We start from the raw sequence: 25,327 nt of genomic DNA, 5'->3' as shown, positions 1-25,327 counted from the left end.
TCCCTGCTAATGCAGTACAATGAAACCATGGGGTGTTTGCAGAATTAGTATAATTATGTTAATCGAGTCCACATAATCTCAGCAGTTCACCTTTGAATCTGAATTGTAGTGGAAATATCTGAATTTATCTCCTACCTCCAAAACAAGGTCTTTTAGACTAAATATCCTCAAGTTTTATAGATTAAAAGAGTGCTCGCAACAATTAAAGACTGCCCAGATGTCCAAGATCTCATTATCCATCTGGGGTCATCTATTGATTGTGAAGGTGAGGCAAATTTGGTTCTTTGCTTCCTAAATGTACATGTGCAGAAATATTTTTAAATACTTGTACTATTTAGTTGAGGTTGGCTCAATACCAAGTGCTAATTCTGATGATAGTGAAGAAACGAGCAGACACTGCAAACAGCAAAATAACACCATGTTTTTAATAACGTTACAGAAAGGAACAGTGCTAAGCCCCCAATTCAGCATGATACTTATGCATGTTCATAACTCAGAAAGCATCTGAGTAGCCCCAATGAACTCAGTGGGACAACCAATGCTTTCCAAGTTAAGCACATGTCTGGGTATTTGGTTAGTTGAGAGCTAAGGGCTTCATCCTGCACATGTTGAAGTCAGTGGTAAAGGATCAGGCAGTAAACGGGGAACACTGAGAATTTAGGCTCCATAAATGTCGTTAGTAGAGCTGGGTGACAATTTAGACATTTTTTTAATTCAGAAAAGAGGACACATTGTTCAGAAAACTTTTTCCCATTTATCAATCCATTATAGTCCTTAGGTACCTGTGATCAAGGAATATTCCTGAGCATTGTCCTAGGACACTGGTAAAAATAACAACAAAAGGAGCCAATATTTGCTACCATGTTACCAGGAACTTTATTAGAATAAGACAAATAGTCATATTCCTAAAGCCTCTGTGACTAGCTGCATCACTGTAGAGTTTCTGCTAGAACCAACCTCAGCCCCCCTCCTAGCACTGTTACAAAGAAATTGCACAGTTATCCTCACAGTGATCTGAATGTCAGAAACAAGAACATTAGGAGAAGTGGCTGCTTGTTCATAGATCTGGAAACGTTGTCTCTCTGCACTGCCTGATATTTGCAGTGTGCTTACCATGTCCTTCAGGTGCTGAGACCCCTCAGCTCCCATTGCTGTGGCATCTGCTATATTATTTCAATAAAGTGTTATGCTTAAATTTCCTCAGAATATCATAATTAACTCTGCTGGATTCCTGTGAAAAATGAGATCGGTTGTGGGGACAATGAATTGCCAGTGAAGTTGGATTTTATCCAGCTGTTCTAACATATTGTGTGCTTTTTCGTATTGGCTGGCGGTGTGAATTCGACACACAGAAGTGTTACAGTGGCCTTATAGTTGGGCATCTCTTGAGGATTGTTGGGTTCTCTGAACCACATTGGCTTCAGTGGGAGCTAAAGATGCCTACAACCTCATACGTTTGGGTATGTTTAATGCACCCAGTCCTGAATTCCATACTAAAAGCCAATTCAGTGACCAGGGAAGTCAGTGGAAGGACATCCTTTGACTTCAGTGGACTTTGGATCAGGCCTTAAATTCTGAATACTCAGGAAAATCTCCTGTTGACATCTATGTGTTTTGGGTGAGTAGTTAGCGGCCTATATGACTATAGCCTATAAATGGAACAAGGGTCCTGTGGAAAAAATAGTATGTGATCATATATTTAAAGACTGTGTCATGATGCATACACAGTGGGAGCAGACCTGAGGTTGCACAGGCAACCTTAATTCTGGTATTTTCTAACTTTTGAACACTTGCCTTTGCAACTTTGATACTCTTTTAACATAGGGTTTGTTTTTGTTTCGTTTGGTTTTTGGTTTTGGTTTATGTCATGTCTCCTTGGAGGACTAGTATAAAGAATGGGGATTGTGAAGATGACATCAAAAGAAGAATCAGACTAGGCACTGCTGCATTCGGAAAACTGCAAGATCTGGAAGGCAAAAGACATTTCAATAGAAACAAAATCCGGTGTATGTGAGACAACAGTCATGTCGATACTGCTGTAGGGGTTGGAATGCTAGAGTATGAGGCAAGCTGATGACCGAAAGATTTTGACTGCAGAAATGAGCTGGCTGACAGGAATGCTGGGAGTTTCAAGATTGCAGAAAATTAAAAAAGGAAGAGTTAAGAAAACAGCCAAATTCAAGAAAGATGGACACACATTAAGAATGGACCTGGAAGGGGAGATACTATAAATGGCAGTACATGCCAGAGTGCAAGGAACTAGAAACAGAGGAAGACTGAGGATGTGTTGGGTAGACACAATGAAAAATTATACAGAATAAAAATGTTTAAAGATGAACAAAGCCATGAAGCGAGTACAAGATAGAAAGTGGTGGGAAGACTTCATTTGGTCCCATTCTTGCTGTTGAGCTGATGGATGGGAATCAAAGAGAAGAGGAGAAGATAGCCTCCTTTCCGTTCTTCCAGCTCATTTAAAATGTATCTGCTCTCAAATGGTCAGGGGAAGAAAGATTCTAAATAATTCCAGTAAATGCATTTAGCAGCATCTGTGAAAATAACATTGACAATCAAGGAAATAAAGTATGAAGGTTACTTCAGCAAAGGTTGATGAATGATTTTGTTATGGTTCTAAAAATACAGAACTTGTCCCTGTCCTCAACTTACAAGGGAACCCTGGCAAACAACCTAGAACCTGATTCAACACCTATATGCATGTAAACCTATAGACATGTATGGGAACCTTTCTATTAGACTTCAGTGGGTTTTGATCAGGCTGCTATTGTACATATAAAGCACAGTAGCAGCTTTCCTAAAATATGCACTTTGGTTCACCACCATAGTTTGTAATAGAGCTGACCCGTACGTGATAACTCTTGGAAACAAGAATATTCCCCCCCCCCATGTTTATTTTAAATGAAATTGTATTCAGTTACTCCTATGTCCTACTTCAACGCTGGCCTCAGGCCATGTCTACGAACAGCATCACAAGTCAAAATATCAGGATGTGTAGCATATGCTCATTAGGGACATGAAATTCTATCCTGGGGTGCTGACAAGCATAATATTATTAATGAAGATATCTGTAATGGAAATAGAAGCTTCTGAATTTTTAAATGTTGAACATATGAAAAGGAAAATAAGACATTCCGAGACACCCTGGAAACTTACAAGGCAAATAACAGCTTAGAGCAACAACATTTCTCATTCTCCAAGGCTTTTGTAAAGAATGTGCAGATTTCATTTGAATATCTGCTGCATTTGAAATCTACTTTTATAATCTGAATGGCATTGAAAAGAAAAAAAAAAGAAACCTTTTATTTGACCTTCATTAGCAAAACTTCTTTAACACCTGTCATTTGTTTGAATCGTTATATTTAGATTGTGTGATAATTATTGTAACAGAAAGACCAACGCTAATATTTTTTCTTGGACAACTGTCTGATATTATCTGTTGAAAGGATTAGCTGTGCTGACCTTAAAATCCTGCATCAGTAGCTTATATTGGATGATTTTCAGTGATGGCCTTGTATTGTTGTGAGCACAGTGTTACACCCACAAATGATTTTGCACTCTCAACAATTTGTAAGTGCCAGTGGTAGCATTTAGCTAATTACCACCTACTTCGAACACCCATTGAAGTGGTACCCTCTCCATTAACTTGAATAGTCATTCATTTTGTTCTTTATTTGGGTGCTTACATATAGAATTAGGTGCCAAAATCTTGTTTAACAAATTAAAGTGGTATTTATGGAGGCAAACATTATACCTTGAAAACTAGAGGATGTCTACTGGCCTAGCTGGAAATGAGCTCATAAAGTTTAAAATTCTGAGCGAAGAGAGCTTTAGGATAATCAACTCCTGTTTCAAAGGCGGGTAGATTAAAGTGTACTGGGAAACTTTTAATATGCAGCAGCAGGGTCCCTACGAACGGTTAGAGCGTGGCCGGGTAGGGCGGGAGCAGAGTTATACTAAAGCTTGTTCTTCTAGATAAGCCCCAAGAATTATCTGGGAGTGCACAGAACTCATGGCCTTCTAAATGATTCACTCAGGAATAAGTGATATTCAGACACCGAATGGTGAAACAACTTACATCACTGCTTTCAACTGCAGGTGTTTGGGGAAAAAACAGGAGGAAAAGAGTTCTTGGAAAATTTTTGTGTATTTTTATTGGAAAGTCACAATTTCAAATTGTATTAAAATATCAAAACATGTTGACTGACTCTTTAGCTATTACAAAACCAGGGATTTTTCAGCAAAAAGGGTTGTGGGTTTTTTTGGTTTTCTTTCCTGAAAATATGCCAATTCATCAAAACAGAAACTGTTTGCCAGAAATGGTTGGTTTAAACACTATTTTTTTTACCCCCAAATTTGAGATTTAAAAAAAAAATATTCTCAAAACATTCTGTTTTGACATTTTTTAAATGAAATGTTTTGCTTTTTGGTTCAAAATTACTTTTTGGTTCAAAATTTACACTTAAAAAACAAACAAACCTGAAACAAAAGAAAGTCAAAATTGAAACAAAATGTCTCAAAATTATGGAAAAGTTTTTTTGACCCTACCTGAATATTTTTTTTTGGCTTGTCTCATCATCAAAATTTTTGAGATTTTGACTTTCCATCTCGCTTGGGGGCAGGAAAAATTGTCTAAATCTTAAAGTTCATGGGTTAGGAAAGCTGTTTCCAGCCCAATTCCACTTTAATGTAAGTAGAGTTAAGTCAATGTGAGTGCTTTTCAAAATCTCAACTGGAAAGATGTCAGAGTGTAGACAGAACTAATGAACAGAAAGTGGATGTGGGTCTCTAGACACAGATAGTCCTGGTATTTCTCTCTACTCTCCCACTCAGACTGTTAGAACACAGCTTATGCTACCTCATGTTACCACACTGAGATCTCCCTAATCCCAACCGCCATGGAAGAGACTGCAAATTTCTCACATCACTGTCATATCTTGAAACCATTTATCATTGCCTCCAAAGAGGTCTGCATTGGAACAGTGTCGTTCGGTCAAGTTATCGCAGTGAAACATCTGCTGGGGAGTGGACGGGGGGAACAACAACGCTTGGAAAATATGAAGTCAACTGCAGAGTTCAGCCACACAGTACTTCCATTAAAGCTTGTTTAAGAGCCAAATTCCTCCCTCAGATGTGTGTGCGCAACTCCTGTTTACTTCAGTGGTTGCTGTGCTGTGCTTATCTAGGGGCACAGCTTGGGCCAAACTATTTATCCGCTGTGAGTCAGGGACAAGAACAAAGACCACACACCCACATACCTTTTAGAGCCACATTTTTTGGCTCCTTTTACATGCCTGCCAGATGCTACCCCCCTCCTCGCCCCCGGCCTGAATTACAGACAGTGAAGCAGCAGACAAGGGGGTCCCTTTCTTCACGAGAAATATTCTCCATGTTGGGGCTCACTGGCTCCCTCCCCCACCCTATTCTGGTTTTTCTTCGTGTTTTCTCACCCCAGGCTGCTTGCTGCTTTCTAGTTTGATGGCTGAGCTGCACTGACCCCTCCAAGAATTAAATACACAGAGAAAGAAGCAAAATCGCGCCATTTATTCAGTGTTGCGGGGCTCTGTCTTCTGTTAACCCGTGGGGGAAACCATCCCCTCCGCAGCAGCCAGCAGAAAGCGTTCCCTTGGATTTGCAGAAGTGTTTCGTAATAATGATGGAAATAATTATTGCTAACAAGCACCTAGATGAGCATTACATCTATAAAGCCCTTTCCAAGATGCTTCTGTGAGATGGTTAAGAGTTCAGGAGCAGGAAGGGTGGAACATTCCAGGCCACTGCCTGCTATGTTAAGGGGGCCATTCCCCCACCCCGCACAGCTGGCCTGCCAGTGTAAAGCGGAGGACGAGCTGCAGCCCCTGCGAGGATGTAGTGGTGGCTGTGTTTCTGCATGGCTCCTGGGGCCCTTGTGTCTGCACTGCACTGGAGCAATGTGCTTTCAAGCTACCCGCTATCACAGGCTGTGATTCAATGCTCCTGACTGGCTAAAGAATGAATGACTGCAATTGCAGGGGGAACGTGCACGTACAGAAATGGGGCAAGTGGGAAGATGGGGGCTTAGGGCTGAGTCCAGCTTCAACTTGAAGCCTGGCAGTTGCCCTGCTGAATCCAATGGGACTATCTGCATGCATAAAATTAAGCACGTGCTGAAGTGCTTTGCTGGACCAAGCCAGGTAGCTCTGCACTTTGCAGGACTGAGCCGATGCTGCCGGATCCTGCTCCTCATCATACTCTGCAGAAGGACAGAGGTGGCACGTGTCTTTGGCAAAGAAAGCCGCTGTTCCCTATTGCTCGCGCACTCTGCCAGCAATGTGGAAATGGATAGCAAAGTCCCTGGCCCTCTCAATTCACTCTCCAAATGCCAGTGGAGCTGGGCAGATAATAAATGGGCAGGTCTGGTTACACCACCACACCCCTTGTTTATGCAGCTGCAGGGCAATCAAGGAGGCTGGTGGGGTGGAACAGGTGCCAAATTGCATTAGCTAGTGAGGAAGATGCATTGGACAGGAAAATGGAAACAGTTCAGAGATGTATGGGGACAAGAAGGAAAACTCCTTTTCCCCTTCTAGCCTGAGGTCTGTGAATCATACCACACCCACGGTCAGGCAGAACCCTGCAGGTATGCTGGAGGAGCTGAGGGAATTGGGGAAAGGAAGTGTCTTTCTCCACCCAGTGTCCCCACTCTATATCTGAGAAGGACTTCAGCCTATGGCTTTCTTGACCAATAGGTTGGCGATGGCTGACCAATACACCAGCTGGCATACCAGGGCCGCATGAGGGCTATGATCTGGTTCAGCAGGGATAAGGTTAGGTATCTAGCAAGCCCTTTGCAAAGAGAGCCACATTTCCAGCTGGTGTAAATTGGCAGGCAGCTACCAGGGGAAGGAGGATCCAGTTGAGGATCAGGCCCGTGTTGTCTTTAGCAGCAGACACTGTGCGGAAATCTAGACCATATTCCCCCAGGCTCCCGCAAGCCATTCTAGTTTGTAGCAGTGGGAGGACTCAGAGACCCTCCATGTCGTAAGGGCAGGATTTCCCCCTTGGCTAAAAAGAGCGCACCGTATACAGGTCTGACGCTTCAGTAGCAGCTTACTCTTCAGGTTGGGGATGACGTGGAGCGTCAAGGTTGGTGAGGGCCCTCTGTGCTGGAGTGAATTGCACCCATAACAAGGAAGGATCAGCTTCTATCTCATAATGCAAGTCCCTAGGAAACGGCAAACGCACCCATCGGCTTTGACAATTTGCATCTGTTTCTCGGTTAGGGGGCTCTGTGGTGTCCCAGGCACCACAGCTCTCAGCGCGGATGCCTAGGCTGGGAGCCAGGGAACGTCCTTGGGGGCTCAGGAGAGACCGAGGACTCTACGCCCTTGAGAGCAGAGGGGCAGGGGAGCTGATCTATAACTTTTGCGCCAGCCTCAGTTCTGGAGTAGCCTTTATGTGACTTGTGATCCCCCAGCTCATGAGGCAGGTTTACCATGGCGGTGGGTCTGTGGGCCCTACATTGCCTGGCCCCCAAAGAGTTGTTGCATACGGCCATGCAGGACATCCTCCGAGGAGCTGCGCCCCAGGTTGCACGGGAATCCTGCTCTCCCCACTGGGCAACACTGTTGCAAGGGCTTGTTTCATCTGCCCCTGAGCCTATGCTCACACCGAAGTGAGTGGCACAACTCCCAATGACTTCGCAAGAGGGTTATGCTCAGGTCTTCAAATTACTCTCCCGGTAAATGCCTACGTTTGCTCCCAGGCGCGGCTGCACCTTACTGAGATGCATTCCTTGGAAATGTAATCAACAAAGCTTAACTGTGCTGCTGGGCATCAAGGCAATTTACACCTGCTTCTGCTCAGTGCTAGCTTCTTGTCCCCTCCCCGCCTTATTTCAGTAGCAACGAGATCTGACCCATTGTTTTCGATGAGCAAAGCAGTTGCTGGGCCAGTCCCTCAGTTGCCGTACATCGGCATAGCACCTACATCGACTTACAAACCAGCAGGGGACCTCTCCCCTCATACTACGCTCTCAGCAATAGGGACATTCGAAGACCCTGATATCAGCCTCTCTCTACTTCTAGAAACAGCAAACAGCGGAAAAGAAAACCAGCTGTCAAGCTGGGCAGAAGCTTTCATTAGTGGCCCATCAGGAAGGCTCCTGTCAGCCATCCTGCAACCTCTTTCTTAGTTGTTTGCTGCTGAGTCAGCGAACAGCTGCAGAATATTTGCGTAAGTCAACCTCTCAATCTGCTTCCTCTGGGGCGAGCTTTAAAGGAAAGCTACATGGGAAATAGCATGTGCTAGGGCTGCTGTCATGTACACAGGGATGCCCTGTACTCTTTCTTCTAGATACACCCTCTTTGGAATAACTCCTTGACGGGATATGGAACAGATGTGATGAATGCACGGACATACTGTATGTTTAAGGGATTTAGCATTCGGTACAGTTACAGTATCTGCTATTATCCAGTCTGGACTATCTTCCCTGTAAAAGAGAGGAAGTTATACACTTTAGGTGAATATTTCAAGAGTTACTCGTGGAATCTGGATGCTCATTTCCCATGAAAACAAGTATGAACGGGCCATCCAAATCTCCAAAGCATCTTTGAAAATCTGAGCCTGAAGCAAGAGGGGCCTGATGCAAAGCTACAGAAATCTACAGAAGGACTCCCACTGATTTGGGTCAGCCCAAGTTCAGAAAGCAGAGCTGGTTTACAGGAAAAGTTCTATTTTTACCGCATCCTTGAGATTGGAGACAAGGTGGGTGAGGTAATATCGCTGCTGGTGAGAGAGAGAAGCTTTGGAGAGACACAGAGCTCTTCCTCAGGTCTGGGACAGGTACTCAGAGTGTCACAGCTAAATACAAAGTCAAACAGATAGTTTAACATAGGGAGTTAAGCCTTAAGGTTAGTCTATTAGAGCACGACTTCATTAGATACCCAATGGTCTTCCACTTTGCAGCCACATCACAGGTGTACAGTGCAGTGTGGACGCTCAAGCGCTGGCTTGGAAACACTGAGTCCACAAGCCCAGGTCCCACAGAGCTGGGTTTACAATGCAGTGTAGACACATACCCTTAGTGACCTTGGAGAAGTCCTTTAATCTCCCTGCGCTTCTTTTCCTCATGGGGATAATGATACTTCTTTTCTTGCACCCTTTGCCTATTTAGACTGTCAGCTTTTCAGGGCAAGGAATATTTCTTTCTTTGTGTCTGCCCAGTACAATGGAGTCTTCACCTCTGTCGTGGCTCAAATCTATCACTATTCCATAGATATCTTATTCCTGTCCTGCACTCCCCAGAATTACCCCTTCACTGAATCCTACTGTTGCCTTTCTATTCTGGTTTTAAAAGTTTCTTTTGATTTACGAGGACAATATGCCCAGCTCCTGTGGAATTAATCATTAACACAATCTAGAATCACAGGGACATGTGCTGTGGATTCTCAGCTCTGGTTGCAGTTACACACCTGACAGAAATAGTCATGTAGAAATTCAAAGAGACGGCTAGGATTTCACCTCCGCTGACTGCGATTGGCCACCTCTAGACCGCTGCCACCACGTGTAAGCTATAGTGCTTATCCGTGCACCACTTCAAGAGAGGGCATTCGGTGATGCTGCCTCATTGATTTGGTAGACGGTCCGCCGGAAAGCCGCGGAATTGAGCAGATATATGGAATCCACGCTCGCACCGGGTCAATTAGGGGCACAGGGTATACTTCCTGCATCGATAATGTTGTTAACAATCTGAGGCAGAAGGCATGACCCTCCTCTTAAAGGAAATTAAGTCAGGAAGTGGGGAGGGGGAACTCTTTGCCTGAGGCTGCTTTTTTATTTTAACCAGCATTGCACAACGGATCTCCATCTCGTCCTCTGCCTCTCCCCCACCCTCCAGCATTCAGCCAGTCTGCATTTACTCAGCAAAGAAGCTTTTCAAAGGGCCATCACATTGTTGCTTCAGTCAGGCACAAGTCCTGTGACACGGGTCAGGTGCTATCCAATCAAAGGCCGTATTCATCGAAAGCGAAGCAGATTCGGGGAGGTAACTGAAGTGCAGAGGGACCTGGCAAGCAGCTCTGTCCTCAGGGCGCAGAGTTCAAGGAACTCTTGAGGCATGTGGGAGGAGGAAGATGAGCCTTTGACGTGGATTCAAGTAGCCTGATGGGTTCCAGAAGGGAATGCAATGATATTTTACTCCTGCACGTCTCTACCTCCCACTTGTAATCTAAAATGATTCATCTCCTGAGTGGCATTCATTCCTGCTGATACAAGGAGGTGAGATTTGTTCCTCCGGGCATCATGCTGGGGCTGCAGGGGACACTCACCCCCAGGGAAAGCTGGCTGGGGGACCACAGTCATCCTCTCCCAGTGGGAAGGCATCTCTAAATTGCTGTCAGGAGGCTGCTCTGGGAATGCACTGAATGGATGTGTCTTTTTGATTCTCCCACCTCTTGGAAGGTGCTGGCCCCTGTTATGTCCCCCACAGGAGAAGAACAGCCCCGGTTAGCCTCCAGAAATCTTTCTGCCTCTGCCAGGGTCTACACCGGCAGAAGACAAGTAGGCCCTGATCTGAATCCAGCCCTCTGTAGCAAGCTAACATTACCAGGGAACTAAGATCCCAAAACAGCCAGACCCTGATCCAAAGCCATTGAAGTCTATGAGAGTCAGCCCTCAGCTGATGAAAATTGTCACAACTCCATGAACATCAGGGAAGTAATGACAATTCCCCCAAGTGAACATCTGTGTAGACTTCAGTGTCCAACCCTCTCTAAGCTCGGAGGCTTGTATCTTTCACCAACAGAAGTTGGTCCAATAAAAGATATATTACCTCCTCCACCTTGTCTCTCCAATATCCTCGGACCGACACGGCTACAAAAACACTACGTGACGTTCTCTAACTCCTTTAATTACCTGCTCAGACCTCAGGATGATGAGCCTAAGTTATTCCTGGTAGAGATAGAGCTGTGCAGAGAAAGGTATTCCATTTGGGAGAGGATTTCGGTATTTTGAAATTGGGTTTTGTTCCGATTCAGAATGAAAAACAAACTAAAATAGACTGGAGTCGACTCACCCCTTTACCTTCTCTTTGTTAAGCTAAAGTGAGCTCCTTGAGCCGAACACTATAAGGCAGGTTTTCTAATCCTTTAATCATTCTCAGGACTCTTCGCTGACCCCCTCCAATTTATCAACATCCTTTCTGAATGTTGGTGTTCCTACACTCATGGAAAATCCCCTTTCCATCACTGTAGGCTGTGTCTATACTACAGGGTTAAGCCAGCATAACTGCACTGACATAGCCAAACTGGTGTAGTCTCCATAGTGTTAGACACAGCCTGAGTCACAATTTGTTTCCAGGTCAGCTTCTAGGGTAATGCAGATACATAGCACTTTTTACTCACCACAGACTGTAGCCACAGTCTAGTCCTGCATGTAGACTGCAATATGTGGTACTATAGAAGTTCTGCCTCCATGTGCTTATTTACAAAAATGTCAATACCTTACTGAAGGTAGGCTATGTGGCCTAATGGTTAGAGCCCCAGAGTGGGATTCCAGAGACCTGGGTACTATTCCCATCTCTGTCACTACCCTGCTGGGTGACTTCCCCAGTTACTTCCCTCCTTGTACCTCAATTTTCCCATCTGTAAAATAGAGATAAGGCTACTTTGTAAACTGCTGTGAGGTCTGCTGATGAAAAGAGCAATATGAGAGCGAGGTATTATTCTTATTTAAAATAACTAAGCATGATGAGACTAGGAAAAGAAAACTAGCTCCAAGTGCAATTTGGAACCCTGAATCCCAAAGCAAAACCCACTGAGGGGCATTGAAAATGAAAGGGAGCCTGGTAGCGATAAACTCTGTCACTCTTGCAACACATGGAGTAAAAATGTCCCAGAATGCAAATGAGAGCCCCTATCTGACTGCAAGAAGAAACTGGAGATAGAGCTTTTCTGCTTCGAGTAAGCTCCAGAGACCAAGACAGAAATCTTTGGAGAAGGGGATGGGGCAGGGGCACTCCCAAAGGAAAGGAAACCCTAGGCTAAAAAGGGAAGATTTATGTCTTCCCCGCATCTGGTTTTGGCTTCCCTTTCCTTTCATCTCACTGCTGAACGTATGGAATGCCCTTGAAGAACAGGAAGAAACAACTCTTCATTAACAGTCATGATCTTCACAAGAGCCCCCAGTTTGGATGTGGCAGAAGTGCCAGAGGAGCTAAGAAAGGATGAGATCAGAAAAAATGGCAGGCTGAAAAAGCAACAACAAACTGCACTTGACTGGACAGGCAAATCAGCACTAGGGCTGAACCAGGAAACAGATGGCTCAGAGACCACTTGACACTCCATGTGATTGCCCCATGATGGACACCAAAAGTTAATCTTCTGCCTCTCCCAGCCTGCACTGCAGTGGCCAGCCAACTGGGGAAGAATAATTATGTCACCTGACCTAGGTGACCAAACACACAGCCTGAAGAACAAATCCTGATATTCTCATTTTGTTCTGGCCATCACAACATTTCGAACTGGTGATTTTATTGCATGGCTTGCAAGCACCAGCTTTTGGAATAAAGAGATTGCAGAAGAACTTCAGCTTTCTTTAAAAAAAATGAATTTCTAGCCCTCGGGGTTGCCAAGAAAAGCTTGAAAATGGGCCTCAGCTGAACCCCAAAGACTTCAGAAGGACAACCAGCAGGAAAATAAAAATAATTCAACATTGATTTTTCTAAAAAGGTCTCATCATGATTTTTAAGACAATCTCCTAATTGGCTGAGTCTGTCTCCTGATTTTTGACTGCTTGGGGTTGACTATGTTGTTGTTATAATGTGTTTTTTGTTGATGAGTCACATAGTCACTGTGTGTCCTACTTCAACATCTAGCCTGGGCTGTTCATCCACAAAGATAATCTATTAATTATATGTGACAAACAAATATTTCGACATGCACATTTCAGATGCTAAGTTGTTCATAGACTGTACACCTCGACTACTCATGATTTGCTTTATGTGATAGTTGTTCACATGGTCATGGTCCTCCATCGGACGACTGAAAGTTTTGAATCATCAAAGCAGTAGTAAGTAGCAGAAAACAGGCATTCTTGTTTGCATGAAAATACAGATGTTTGTATGGACAATACAAACCCATCTGTGGTAATATTTGTGAATAGGGAATATGGACTTTTCTACATAAGGGAAATGGACTGTCAAAAATATTATGGAATAACTATTCTGCTATAGCTATTCCAGTATAATTTAGCTTTTCTGGAAGAACTTCCCTATGTGGATAGTCTATTCCAGAATGAAAGTGATTTTATTCCAGAATAAGTATTTTGCTTCCAAAACAGAATAATTATTCTGGAGTAAAGTCAGCTTTATTTCAGAACAGAGTGTCCAGATGGAGAGTTATTTCAGAGTGGCTATAACAGAATAGTTATTCTGGAATAGCTATGCTGGTCAATTTCTCTATACAGACAAGCACTAAGAAGAACATGAATTTGATTGACATAAACAGCTGTTCCAGATATGCATGTTCAGAACTGCTCTGTGTTCCATGGTTTGTAACAGCTGCCTCACGGTCATAACACAAGCTGGGGATCACTGGAGTGCAGTATGGTCGAGCCACACCTTCCCCGACCACTGACACCACCCTGGTGGTCACCAGTCTTGTGACTGGTCCACAAACAATTTCCATTAACATCAATGAGAATTAAGGGTGACCAGCATTTTCTAATCCATAATCCTGGTCTTTCAGATAATCTCTTCCTCAGTGGAAGACCTGCTTCCTCAAGTCATTTCTATTTATTGCTCTTCCCTTTCTGTCTGGAAGCCAAGACGCTATGCCATTAAGGATGCTGATATACAACTGGCTCATGTGAAAATGCTTAATATGTCTGTGTTATTTCCTACCACCTTCGTTGATTTCTCAGAATCTGATTTCCTCCTTGCACTTTTTTTTAAAGTGACAGTACATTGACCAGAGGTCTCTACTGAGCCTTCCAGATGACATCTACTTATTCTTTTCTGGTTTTCAGAGGCATCTAAGTTATAAAAGGGAAAGGTGAGCACGTGGACGTTGGGTTGTGAATAGTGTCATGAACAGGGTAATAAAACATAGTCGCTCCAAGCAGAAGCATGAGTATTGAGAAAGATACACCCATACATTGAAAGCCATTTTGTAGGTTCCCTGTACTAACTAAAAGATACTCTCTGTTTAAAATCAGAATCTATATCAGAAATCTTTGTAGGTCTTATAGCTTGCAAATATATATGTGTGTGTGTGTATATATATGTTTCTATATACAATGTGTGTGTATATGTGTGTATATGAATATATACATACAATGTTGATATTGACTCTGCAATATATGGCTTCTCACATGTTCTCTTTTATAGTGTGGACTGTCCCATAAAGTAGGACATTTTAAACATGAGCCCTGCCAGTAGGAACCTGAAACAGTCGTTTATCAGTCATGGGATGACATGGAGCTGTCTCAGGGTGTGCTTGAAAGCCCCCCTGCAATTTACTGATAAAAAGCTTAACTCCATGTCAGGGCTTATCTGAAGAAGAAAGAATTAGACTCTCATGAAATAACAGGTTTTTTTATAAGCTAAAAATAAGAGAGAGAGAAATTATTTAAAAACTTTAATCCAGCAGAACGAGTTTAACCCACTGCGATTTTCAGCTAAGTTTTCTGCTTCATCAGAAAAGAACCTGTTGTGAAACATATGTCAACAGAGAAAAGATGTGAGTAGCTGTTTTCTTTCATAGATTAAAAGATTAATTAGAACAAAATCACTTAGTCAAATGTCTTACTGGTGAACACATGCACAGGGTATACCACTGCATACATGCAATATGAGAGCATAGAACGGATAATCACTTTTCATCGGAATCTCGTGTGAACTGGATGATTCTGATTCTTGGAGAAACTCACGGACTATGGATCTTATTTCTGCCACACATTCTAGCTACCAGCCTGTTGTTTTGGCCTTACAGTATCATTGCTGGATGTGGTTGAATTATTGGTTGCAAATAAATTATCCAGCATAGCCTTTATTCTTTTTTCGGTTCATAAATCATTTGCAAACCAATCCTGATTTCTGCAAATGTCGTCATTCCTCTTCCAAATAGTTTGCAGGAACTATCAGGTTATCAGCCTGTGGGTAAAATTTTCAGAAGTGCCTAAGTGACTTAGGAGCTGAGGTCCCATTTTCAAAAGTCAGTTAGGTATTGAGAAGCCTAGGTCCCATGAGACTTTGGAAAATAGGATTTAGGATCTATCTATCTATCTATCTGAACAGTGATGGATTCATAGTATTCCATGGGAGCCCAGAAGGAAAGGTACAGTGATATCAGCTATGTGACAAAGTTGCTATGAGCCATGCACTAATGCTAATAGGCCTATGAATTTAACTAGTTATAACCTGGGTCATTCAAATCTGCTGAATAATATTTATGTTTTAATTGTCTTGTGGCAGAGTGATCCAGAAAAATATCAAGGGACATGCATTTTAAAAAAGCAAAGTCTTATCTGCATGGGATTGTCTTAACCTACATTTGTGCAGCCAATTACTTTTCATTTTCATCTATTTCCATACAGATACCTATGCAGATGAGCACAGTATAAAAGCCTACATAAAATAGACTAGAAATTCCCAATTTGCATGAAGAGTCGTAGGAAATAAACATGTAATTCCACATGCATTTGTGGGTGCCTTTAAAAATAGGGTCAGTGTAACCCACCACGATTCCTCTGGTTCTTCATTTCCCTCTTGCTCCAGAAGAGAGGTCACACGCTAACCCTTTGCCTAGTACTTCCCCCTCCGAGCCCACTCAGCTGTGCTGGATGGTGCCGTGCATTGGCAGAACCAAGGCTCCACTCACTATATGCCTATCAGCATAAGATAGGGAATAACAGCCTCATGGACGTTGCTCTCCCTCTCCTACTGCGACACATAGCCAATGTGGAGCATAAGAGGCTGCCCAGTCGAGATCACTGTTCCCTTAGTAACATACTCACAGGCTGATGCTCACGGGCCTGTCCCAGCTGTGCACCTCCTCTGCAAGTTGCTGAACGCTCTCAGTTCACATTGAAGGAGATGGGAATGGACAGAGTTCAGCAGCTCGCAGGATTGAGCCCCTGATTCTGCAAACCCTTACTCCCATGAGTAATCCTTAGTCATAAGAGCAGTCCCTCTGTTTAATAATGGCTTTATCACATGGCCCCCTTACATACCACAATCAGAAGTTGAGAGGCAGAGGAAATACAAAAGGAAAACAAACTGTCAAAGTTCATAAAGTTGGGTATTTTACAATGGAAACATTCCTCTTTCTGTTATGCTCATTCAGGACCAACAAGAATATACCGTATGCAAAGAAAAAGTGAGGAAAAAAAATCCCTTATCATTTATCGGTAAGTGCAAGAGGATAACCAGAGCACCCTAGCAGCTAGGTTATCCAACACCATTCTATCAACATCACAGAACAGCTGTTACATGGCATATCCAGCATGTATCAAAAAATTAGTCTAAGATGTTTAACACTGTCTGATGCATTGCTCATGTTGTATGAATATTTGTACCAGCTTCAATACTTTTCATGCAGCTTATCACGCAGTACAACTTTGTTTTGCCAGACACAGTCCCTCTCTGTTAAACATCTGTTGTCTATGCTGTACGGTACCTTTCAACATACTGAACTTTAACATCTCCTTGATTGGAAACTGACTGGTGCAAAAGTTCCTGGATTTGTGCCAGGAAAACAAAACAGATCCTCATGGAAATAATGCACTGAGCTTGCGTATGTAGTCACCAGAAGGCTTCCCCTTTAATTGACTTTGGTTCTTATTTTATTTTTTAAACAATGTGGATCACATTTACAGTGATGCAAACTGAAACAGGATACAGGAACACCCTGTCCGAATCTGCAGGAGAAATTGCATTCTGAGAGTTGGAAAGCAGACAGCGACATTATTTCTATCCAACACTAGCTAAGGTGGTGCAAATTTTGCATATAACCATCTATAGTTATTGGTGGTAAAAATGGCTTGGAAAGTCTGACATGGTCAAAACTGAGCATTCCTTCCCAGATGTTACAGAAAATGAGTTTTCTCATTCTGTACTATAGTGAGACACTGACACACCAAATTAACACGTTAGATAAGCCAAATGTTGGATCTGATTCCCAGTTCATTTACACTACTTTTAAACTTGTGGCACTAAATCAGTGGAATTACTTCTGATTTACACCAGCACAAGCAAGATCAGAATCAGGGCCTAGGAGTCCTCTCTTGTATTCCTTATCCATGCAAAACCCCTGAGTAAAGGATGCAAGTTTGTGCCTTGGGTTTCTACACAGTCAACAACACTTTACAATCAACACCTTGCATTTCAGCTAATGATTATAATGCCCCCACCCCACAAAAAATTTGAGAGCAACAGTTACAGTAATTTACTCGTCTGAAAATAAGTGCACAGAAGCTCCCAGACACCGTAGTTTCTTCTAAAGTACCAATCTCTGCCTGAACATTTCCTTTTCTTCTATTACCAGTGAATAGGTTTAAATCTTCTCAAAATTACTGGAACCGAAAAAAAGATGGAGATAATTTTTCAGCGTTTACGTTGGTTTCTTGCAAAAAAACCAGGGGAAAATAAAAATCAGTGGCTCAAATTCCAGTGGTTCTTTTCAACATTTCTGCTTAATCAATCTGCCTCATTCAAAGCCTGAAAACCATTGTTAATTTCATATAGAGATTTCCAACAGTAACCACAGGACCAAGAGTTGAAGTTGAATCTTCTTCCAGCACTCCACTCTGGGTTGTGCTTTTATTACAGGTATCAATTGTGATAATCAATGGGGTTTTCGTGGATTCATTACAAATCTGCTGTCATGTTACTGAACTGGTTACATTTGAATTAAAAGGGAAAAGCCTGTTCCAGAGCTGTGATCTGCACTGTGGGTCAGAGTCTGCTGCCAATTACACCACTGAAACCCAAAGTATTTCCATAGATGTCACAGGATTTACTCTGGATTTGCACCAGATCAGAATCTGGCCCTCAATTTTTTAATGTTACCCCAAATATTTTATTGTGGAGTGATTAAATAGCATGGTCACTGGAACTCCCTGGGCCAAATTCTCTCCTGTGGCACTCACTGAAGTAAACAGAGTTATGCCAGCGTTGAATTTTCCCTCCTACATCCGTACTCTGAGAGAACCAGTCACTTGCCCTAAGACTGTGTTTCCAAAGTTCCCATAGCAAAAACGGATTGTAACTTTAAATATAGACTGACAATTTTTGGCTTGCATCTCATATTACATACAGACAGCTTGGAGTCGCTAAATACGAGGGAGGAGGCACCATTAATATCTCAGAAGAGAGACACTAAGCCTTCTGAACGTTTTATATATTCATTCCTTAAGGGAAAAACATTTACTTTATATTTTCTCTAAACTAGCACTTAGAATGAAATGTAACAAATTTCCATATGATATATTCAGGAATTAAACTTTGCAGATGTCTGTTTCGATTCTCTCTGTAACTTCGAGACACACACACACACACAGTGTGTCATTGATATCTTTTTCCTTTAAGGAGATCCCAGGCAATTTTTTGCCGAACTTGAACTGTGTTTAAAAATTATCTGGTTAAACAACAGACTTGTAAGTTCATTATTACTGCAGGGAGGGGGGAAAAAGAGGTACTCACATGATGGAGTTGTCGAATTGTTTTGCTTACTCATAATTTACGCCTTCAGAAATGCCTTATTTGTTCCGACAGCTTTGTCCCCTGTTCAGAATCGCAGGCTGGATTAAACAGAGCAGACAGAAAGGCAGGGACCCAGGAGAATGCAGCACTTGTTCAGATACTTCTTGCCTAGTTCCTGACCCCTTTACAACTGGAAAAGGAAACAGTACATGTGTCATTCTCTTTTGCCTTTCCAGCTCACATGAGCAGGGAGGGGCCCCCACTTTCAGATAGCAGTAACTGTTTTCAGGTTTGACGTATCCCAACCCCTCTGCCTTCCAGGAACTTTTGAATCTTCAGCAACAAGTAGAAAGAAAATGCTTTTAAAAGTGCTTGGTTTCAACCTCAATCCAGCCTGTCATCCGGACCCAGTTACCAGCACCGTGAATATTCTTCCCTTGAAGTGCAAAATAACCATGCTGGATTTGCCACTGCCAAAAGAGCAGAGGCCTGCCGGGATGATTTCACAATGGGGCTTTCAAGTTCCATTCTGGTTTGGAAGCCTCCGTACCCTGAGATTCTAACAGTCCCTCTCATTTTAACTGGTGTAAATCCAGAATAAATCCACTGAAGTCCGAGTAGTTACCCTGGTGTAAATAAGAGGAAGGGTGAAGCCAGTGATTTTGTTATGGAAGGTGGAGTTCAGTCGTGCTTCTGCCTCACATTTCCTGTGTGATTTTGCACATGTATCTTAGTCTCTCTATGCCTCAGTTTCCCATCTGTAAAATGGGCATGATAGTACTTCTTACCTCCTATGCTTTTCCTTTCTTGCCTACTTAATTAGCTCTTCAGGCAGAGATTTTTTTTTTACTGTGTCAGCATAGCACCTAACAGAATGCTCTTATTTCAGTGAAGGCCTCAAGGTACCACCAAATTACATGGAATTATTATTATTATTAATAATAGTTCATTAGAATCTAGACCCAAGTGGTTTCGTCAAGAATCGATCAATCCTCAGTTCTCATGGACTCGATGGGTCAGTATGAATTCACATCCTGCCTTCAATGTCAACAATCTAGTCACAGTTTGGTTCGGGGTGGGGGGAAGCTAGGACATTCAGAATGAAGACTGAACCCCTTTCTGTTATGCAAAGGTGTTGCAGGTTGTTTTTGTTAAGTCACCGCAGTGACCGGTTGCAAAATACACGGCGGTGTATGTGGACTCCCAATATTTATTTGCCAGCTGTAGGCTGGAACGAGTGGCGATGTACATACCAACTCCAACTAACGTAGCCTTGTTCATGGGCCCCAATGCTGTAAATGATCCGTATCAGCACTGTTTGCAACGGACTCTCGTAGTATTTAGAGAGACCTTAAATAGTCACGGGCAGGCAGAGCCCAGCAAGGCAAAGACCAGAGCGACCAAAAAAAAAAAATCCCAAGCCTGATGTGATGCCATTGGCTTCAGTAAATCTACATCATTGTCTTCTGCTTCCCCATTCTCCACCTAAGACACGCCGCATGCACATCGCATTCTGGCCCTACACAGAGGGAAGAAAGGAGGCTGAAGTGCTGACAGTCACATAGGGCGTGTCTACACTACGGCCGCCACAGCAGCACAGAGACAGCACTGCAGCAGTAGCGCCAGAGTGTAGACGCACCCTGCACCAGTGGAAGGGGTTATTTCAGCAGTGTCGTTAATCCGCCTCTCCGGGAGATGGTAGCTTGGTCAATGGAAGAACCTGTCTGCATCTATACGGGGGGTGAGTCAACCTAACTACATCACATAGGGCACAAAATTTTTCACAGCCCTGAGCAAAGTAGTTAGAACAATCTAATTTTAACAGTAGATCTGGTCTTAGCCTCAAATTCTGCCTCAGTTTCCATGCTGGTGTAATTTGTCTAGACTCTGGGGAAATCTGTTGTGGGGAAAGAAAGTGACCTGCCAGGCCACAGTGAGCCAGAGGCCTGGTAGATTCCTATAGCTATCTAATTTTAGGTACTTACTATTAATCATGTTTAATACGGTAGCGCCCAGGGACCAACCGAAAGCAGGATCCCCATTGTGGCAGAAAGTGATGTACAGTCCCTGCCCTGAAGGGGCGATATGGTCCCCATTACCATAGTACCTCACAATATTTTTCACACTCTTTGCTATAGTTATCCTCATAACACCCCTGTGATAACTGCTATTATCTCCATTCATTTTATAGATGAGGAACTGAGGTAAAACTAAGTCCTAGATCCTCAAAGTATTTAGGCTCTGAACTTCCATTGAAATGCATGGATCTGAGCATAAGTGACTTGCCCAAGGGGTGCACAGGAAGTCTGTAGCAGAGCAGGGAATGCAATCCAGGTCTTCCAAGGTGATGGAGGCCACCCTAACCACTGGACCATCCATCCTTTCTAGTGGATTTTCTATCCCCACTTCCTGCTTGTCCACTGTGCTGGGAGCCCATGCAAGACGATGACCCAATGTGCACAGGGGGTGGGGGCCCACTTTACAAGGCCCCTGTTACCTGCCCTCAGCCGCTACGCAACAGAACCTCAGTGATTCTGCTGGATCGTGGACCTTTTCCATCTGCCAGCAAGGAAATGTATGAGTTTTAAAGGTGAGAGAGCCCACCCAGTTCCACAACACTTCCCCAGGCGAATGGGAGAAGAAGCTGAACACAGAAAGCCATAGCGTGCTCTCTCTTCCTCTGGCCCCAGAACCAGCTACACTGAGAGGAGCAGAGGCAGCCGGGAAATAAGAAGCATGGAGGGGACTCAAACAATCTGATTGGTCATTAATGTCCCCCTGGTCTGAACTCTCCTCTTGCCCTTACACCCAGGGGCTCCTGCAGGCAGTGAAAGCTGGAAGGCTGAGGGCAACTAACGAGTGGTTAAAAGCCCTTTTTGTCAAAGGTTACAATATTTGTCCAGAGTCGTCCAGAGCTAGCCGATAACCAAGGTATGTTGAGAAGCCTGCATGGAAGTCTTTCACTGGCCGATACATCAGCCTTCTTGGCCAGCAGCGTCTCCACTAAACCACAGAGGAAAGGGCAATTTAACTGGGTTTTTTTCTTTGCCTCAGTGGAGGCATTTGTTCATCCTCCCATCTCTAGATCCGTCCTGAGAACATGGAAACAAGAACTCCCTGTTTGCCTGTGTAGCGCCTTTATCCCACAGGATCACGCTTGTTCCCGTGGTTACTGTTGGAAATCTCTATATGAAATCTGAAATTGACAATGGTTTTCAGGCTTTGAATGAGGCAGATTGATTAAGCAGAAATGTTGAAAAGAACCACTGGAATTTGAGCCACTGATTTTTATTTTCCCCTGGTCTTTTCGCAAGAAACCAACTTAAACGCTGAAAAATTATTTCCGTTTTTTTTCCGGTTCCAGTAATTTTGAGACGATTTAAGCCTATTCATTGGTAATAGAAGAAAACTCCTGTTATAGTGGGGTCCCACTGGTGTGGCAGTGGTGCAACACACATGCATACCTTTGGCCACCTTTCCAGCACGCTGCCCACTAATCCAGGTCTATCAGAACTACTTCTAATAGTCCAAACCATCGAGCAGCTTCATTCAATCTCCTTTATACCATTGGGAAGGAGAGACCTGAACTGTTCCTATTTTACAGATGGGGAAGTGCTTTATGCAAAGTAACACAGGAAATCTGTGGCTGACCAAGTCCCCAGAGCTTCAGTCCAGTGCTCTGTCCTCCTATTTACATATCTTAGATATTTATATGGCTCTATTATCATAGTATCGGAGCATATCATAATCTTTAATGTATTTATCCTCCCAACACACCAGTAGGGTAGGGATGTATGATTTTTCCCCATTGTACAAATGGGGAACTGAGGCTCAGGGAGCATAAGTGATTTGCCCAAGATCACACCGGAAATCTGTGGCAGAGTAGAGAATTGAAAATAGATCCACATTAGCTCTAACCACTGCACCATCTTTCCTCCATTTCAGCCACTTGACGTATGCTCCCAAATAGCTAAAGAGTGCTCAGGAATCAGGAGCACGACTGGAGATGGGCACTTGGCAGAAGTCAATAGTAACTGGAGTCCTACGTTTTTCTCAAGAATATTTCATGCACAATCGAGCTGTTGAACCAGAGGCTGTGTCTTTCAAAACCATGCTCACCCAGGACAGTGGACACCTCAGATACTCATGATTCCCAGTGCACTAAGTCCACTTTACGCAGCTTAATGGGGCCTTAAAGTGGGAACAAATAGTCCCCCGAGAACACCCGCTACAGAGAGGGCCACCCCGGCTGGTGCAGAGAGGCAGTAAGGGCTGCAAAATGGCCCTGCTCCCAGTCCTCTGGTATAGGGTGCAGTTTGGTGGGTTAGTAGGGACATTGCCAGAGTCCAGTGGACTATGAATATCTCTGCTTCTCAGGGCCTATAGGGGGCCATGGGAAGAACAGCGTAAGCAAGAGCCATCCTGAGGCTGTTCTAATTTACTCCAGTGGTTGAACAGGCCCTTGCAGGGCAGCAGCTCAAAGCCACTTTTGCTCCCCCCCACACCAGCCCTTCCTCTCTGTCCCTGGTGCAGCAACAGAGTAAACTGAGAATCAGGCTGTCACAGGCCGGCTGGCCCATTCAGGGGTGTGGAACTCAGCCTTTCCTGTTGCATAACAGTTCTCTACCAGCTGATCTGGAGTGGGTATCTTAATTACATCCGTGATCCGAGCTGTGAAAGGGGCAGGGCAGACTGCAAACAGAAAGAGGAGAACTCGGTCAGGGTCAAAAAACCCAAGAGAGGAGCCAGGGGAGTTTCCTCTCTCCGGGAAGGACCTGCTGAAGGCAGGCAGGCAGGCAAGCTGGGGAGAACCACATAGGGCAGGCTAGGCCCAGGGATAGGGCCTGTAAAAAAACAGGCAAGTTCCTGGAAGAAGCTTATAGTTCCTTAGATTCTAGGCTGGAAGGGACTATTATGTTCATCTAGTCTGACCTCCCGCCTAACACCAGCCACAGGACTTCCCTAGCATAATTCCTGCCAAAGTCCCCGGGGACAGGAGGCATTGGGGAAACCTGTGAGGAAGAAGTGCCTCCAGGAAAAAAGTCTTGGGAGGCAGCGCTTGGCCTAAGGAGCAAAGAAGGAACTCTGCCGGGCCCTGGAGTACGGGTAGAGAGCAGGGAACGTCATCATCCTTTGCGCGGGGCAGAAGGACCATTTGTGTGGATGTTTATTTTGGATTCTTTAGCTGGACTTTTGTTAGCCTGGAAGGGGACTGAGCTTAAATGTGACATGCCTGGAGTGCTGGGCCGGGGAAGATTCAAAGAGGGATCCAGGCAGGCAAGTCGGATGAATGTAGGAGTAGCCGTGGAACATTTCAAATGTCTACGTGTGCTGCCCCGAGGAGAAACCTGAGAGCCGATTTTGGAGCATGGAGCTTAACATTAAGGATCAGTATAATAATATCAACAAGGTGCCTATTCCTGGGCTACTTCTGAGGTGGCTGAGAGAATGACTTTTGATCTCCCACCTCACGACTGTGTCTCATGTGAGTACCGACAGCCGCACATCCTGATACGGTTTATTACTTAAGAGCTAAATTATGCCTCTGGGGGGCAGAGCCCAGCTGGAAGAAGGCATCGCTTAATGCCACCTAGGTACTGACTATGACCCCACCCTCCTTCAAGGTTCCTCAGTACTAGAAACCCCCACACCCTGGAGAGCGAGCAGGGCACCAAATCTGCCTCCTATGCTCATGCGTTGGAGGAAAGGTTCCTTCATCCATTTCCCTCTCGAATGCATCTACCATGTCCAGCCTCCAGTGAGCTCCATGCAGATGTCTGAAGGATCAGGGCATTAATTTGACAGTAGTTCTCTATCAAAGCCAACCAGTGCTTGATTCTGATCATTTTTGCAAGGATTAGATTAACATAATGTGCCTGGAGATACCCATCATCTTTGATGTTTGAATTCTCAGCCATCTGTCTTGGTACCTGTCTGCCTTTTACTGCTTTGTATTCATCATAAAAGCAGAGATGCTTCAGTGCAAACTTGACTGTCACAACCCACCGTCCTAACACACAGCCTCTGTGCTAAAATAAGGACTTAGTTACAGTGGAGGAAAACAAAGCACTGAATGAATATCTGTGGCAACCCAAAGACCCTGTGTCTTAGCACAGTTCCTATTATTACAGTATTTATAAATAACTCGTGGTAGCCCTAACTCCGTGATGTCTGAGCCGCATTCTCCTCGCTACTCAGAGTTGTATTATTAAAAAAACCCACTTTTCATTTGGATTATTTTTCTTCTTTTTGTAGTTAAATTTCTGATCTAATTGGCTCTGTAATTTCAGGAAAAGAAAAACATGATCCAGACTCCAGTCCTGCAAACATACAGATGCTTAACTCAATGATGTGATAGTCTGGTCGATGTCATGCATGTGCGTTGTCCCATTGATTTCATAGGGACTATTCCCATTAGAAAAGTTAAGCGCGTGCTTATGTAACCCTTCTGCCAGACAGAGTGGGCAGCAGCAAGGGCTGGGGTCTATATCTAGTCAATGATACAACACCAGACCGGCTCGAGCCCCCACCCCGTCACCTGGGAAATCACACACTATCCCCTGGACGCCCCCAGAAGGCAATACTACCCCTCTCCAAGCACAGAGTCTGCGCGTAGAAAGTAAACCTTCTAATAAA

The 25,327-nt window shown here is 43.9% G+C and overlaps 1 protein-coding gene across 1 annotated transcript in view; it reads right to left on the bottom strand.

The window, feature by feature from the left end:
• Positions 1 to 18,867, bottom strand: part of GYPC (glycophorin C (Gerbich blood group)) — a 33,531-nt gene extending 14,664 nt beyond the window's left edge. Inside the window, exon 1 of the mRNA XM_067570097.1 lies at positions 18,692 to 18,867. Within this exon, the coding sequence (XP_067426198.1) occupies positions 18,692 to 18,725 (34 nt within the window). The 5' untranslated portion in view covers positions 18,726 to 18,867. The remainder of the gene's footprint in view (positions 1 to 18,691) is intronic.
• Between the last annotated feature and the right edge of the window lie 6,460 nt (positions 18,868 to 25,327).

Source organism: Emydura macquarii, unplaced genomic scaffold (genome assembly GCF_026122565.2).
Source record: "Emydura macquarii macquarii isolate MOO-44397 ecotype Brisbane River unplaced genomic scaffold, CSIRO-AGI_Emac_v2 contig_2988, whole genome shotgun sequence".
In the NCBI taxonomy this organism is placed as follows: domain Eukaryota; kingdom Metazoa; phylum Chordata; order Testudines; family Chelidae; genus Emydura; species Emydura macquarii.
The sequence above is the reverse complement of the archived record's forward strand: the minus strand, read 5'-3'. Positions and strand labels throughout refer to the sequence as shown.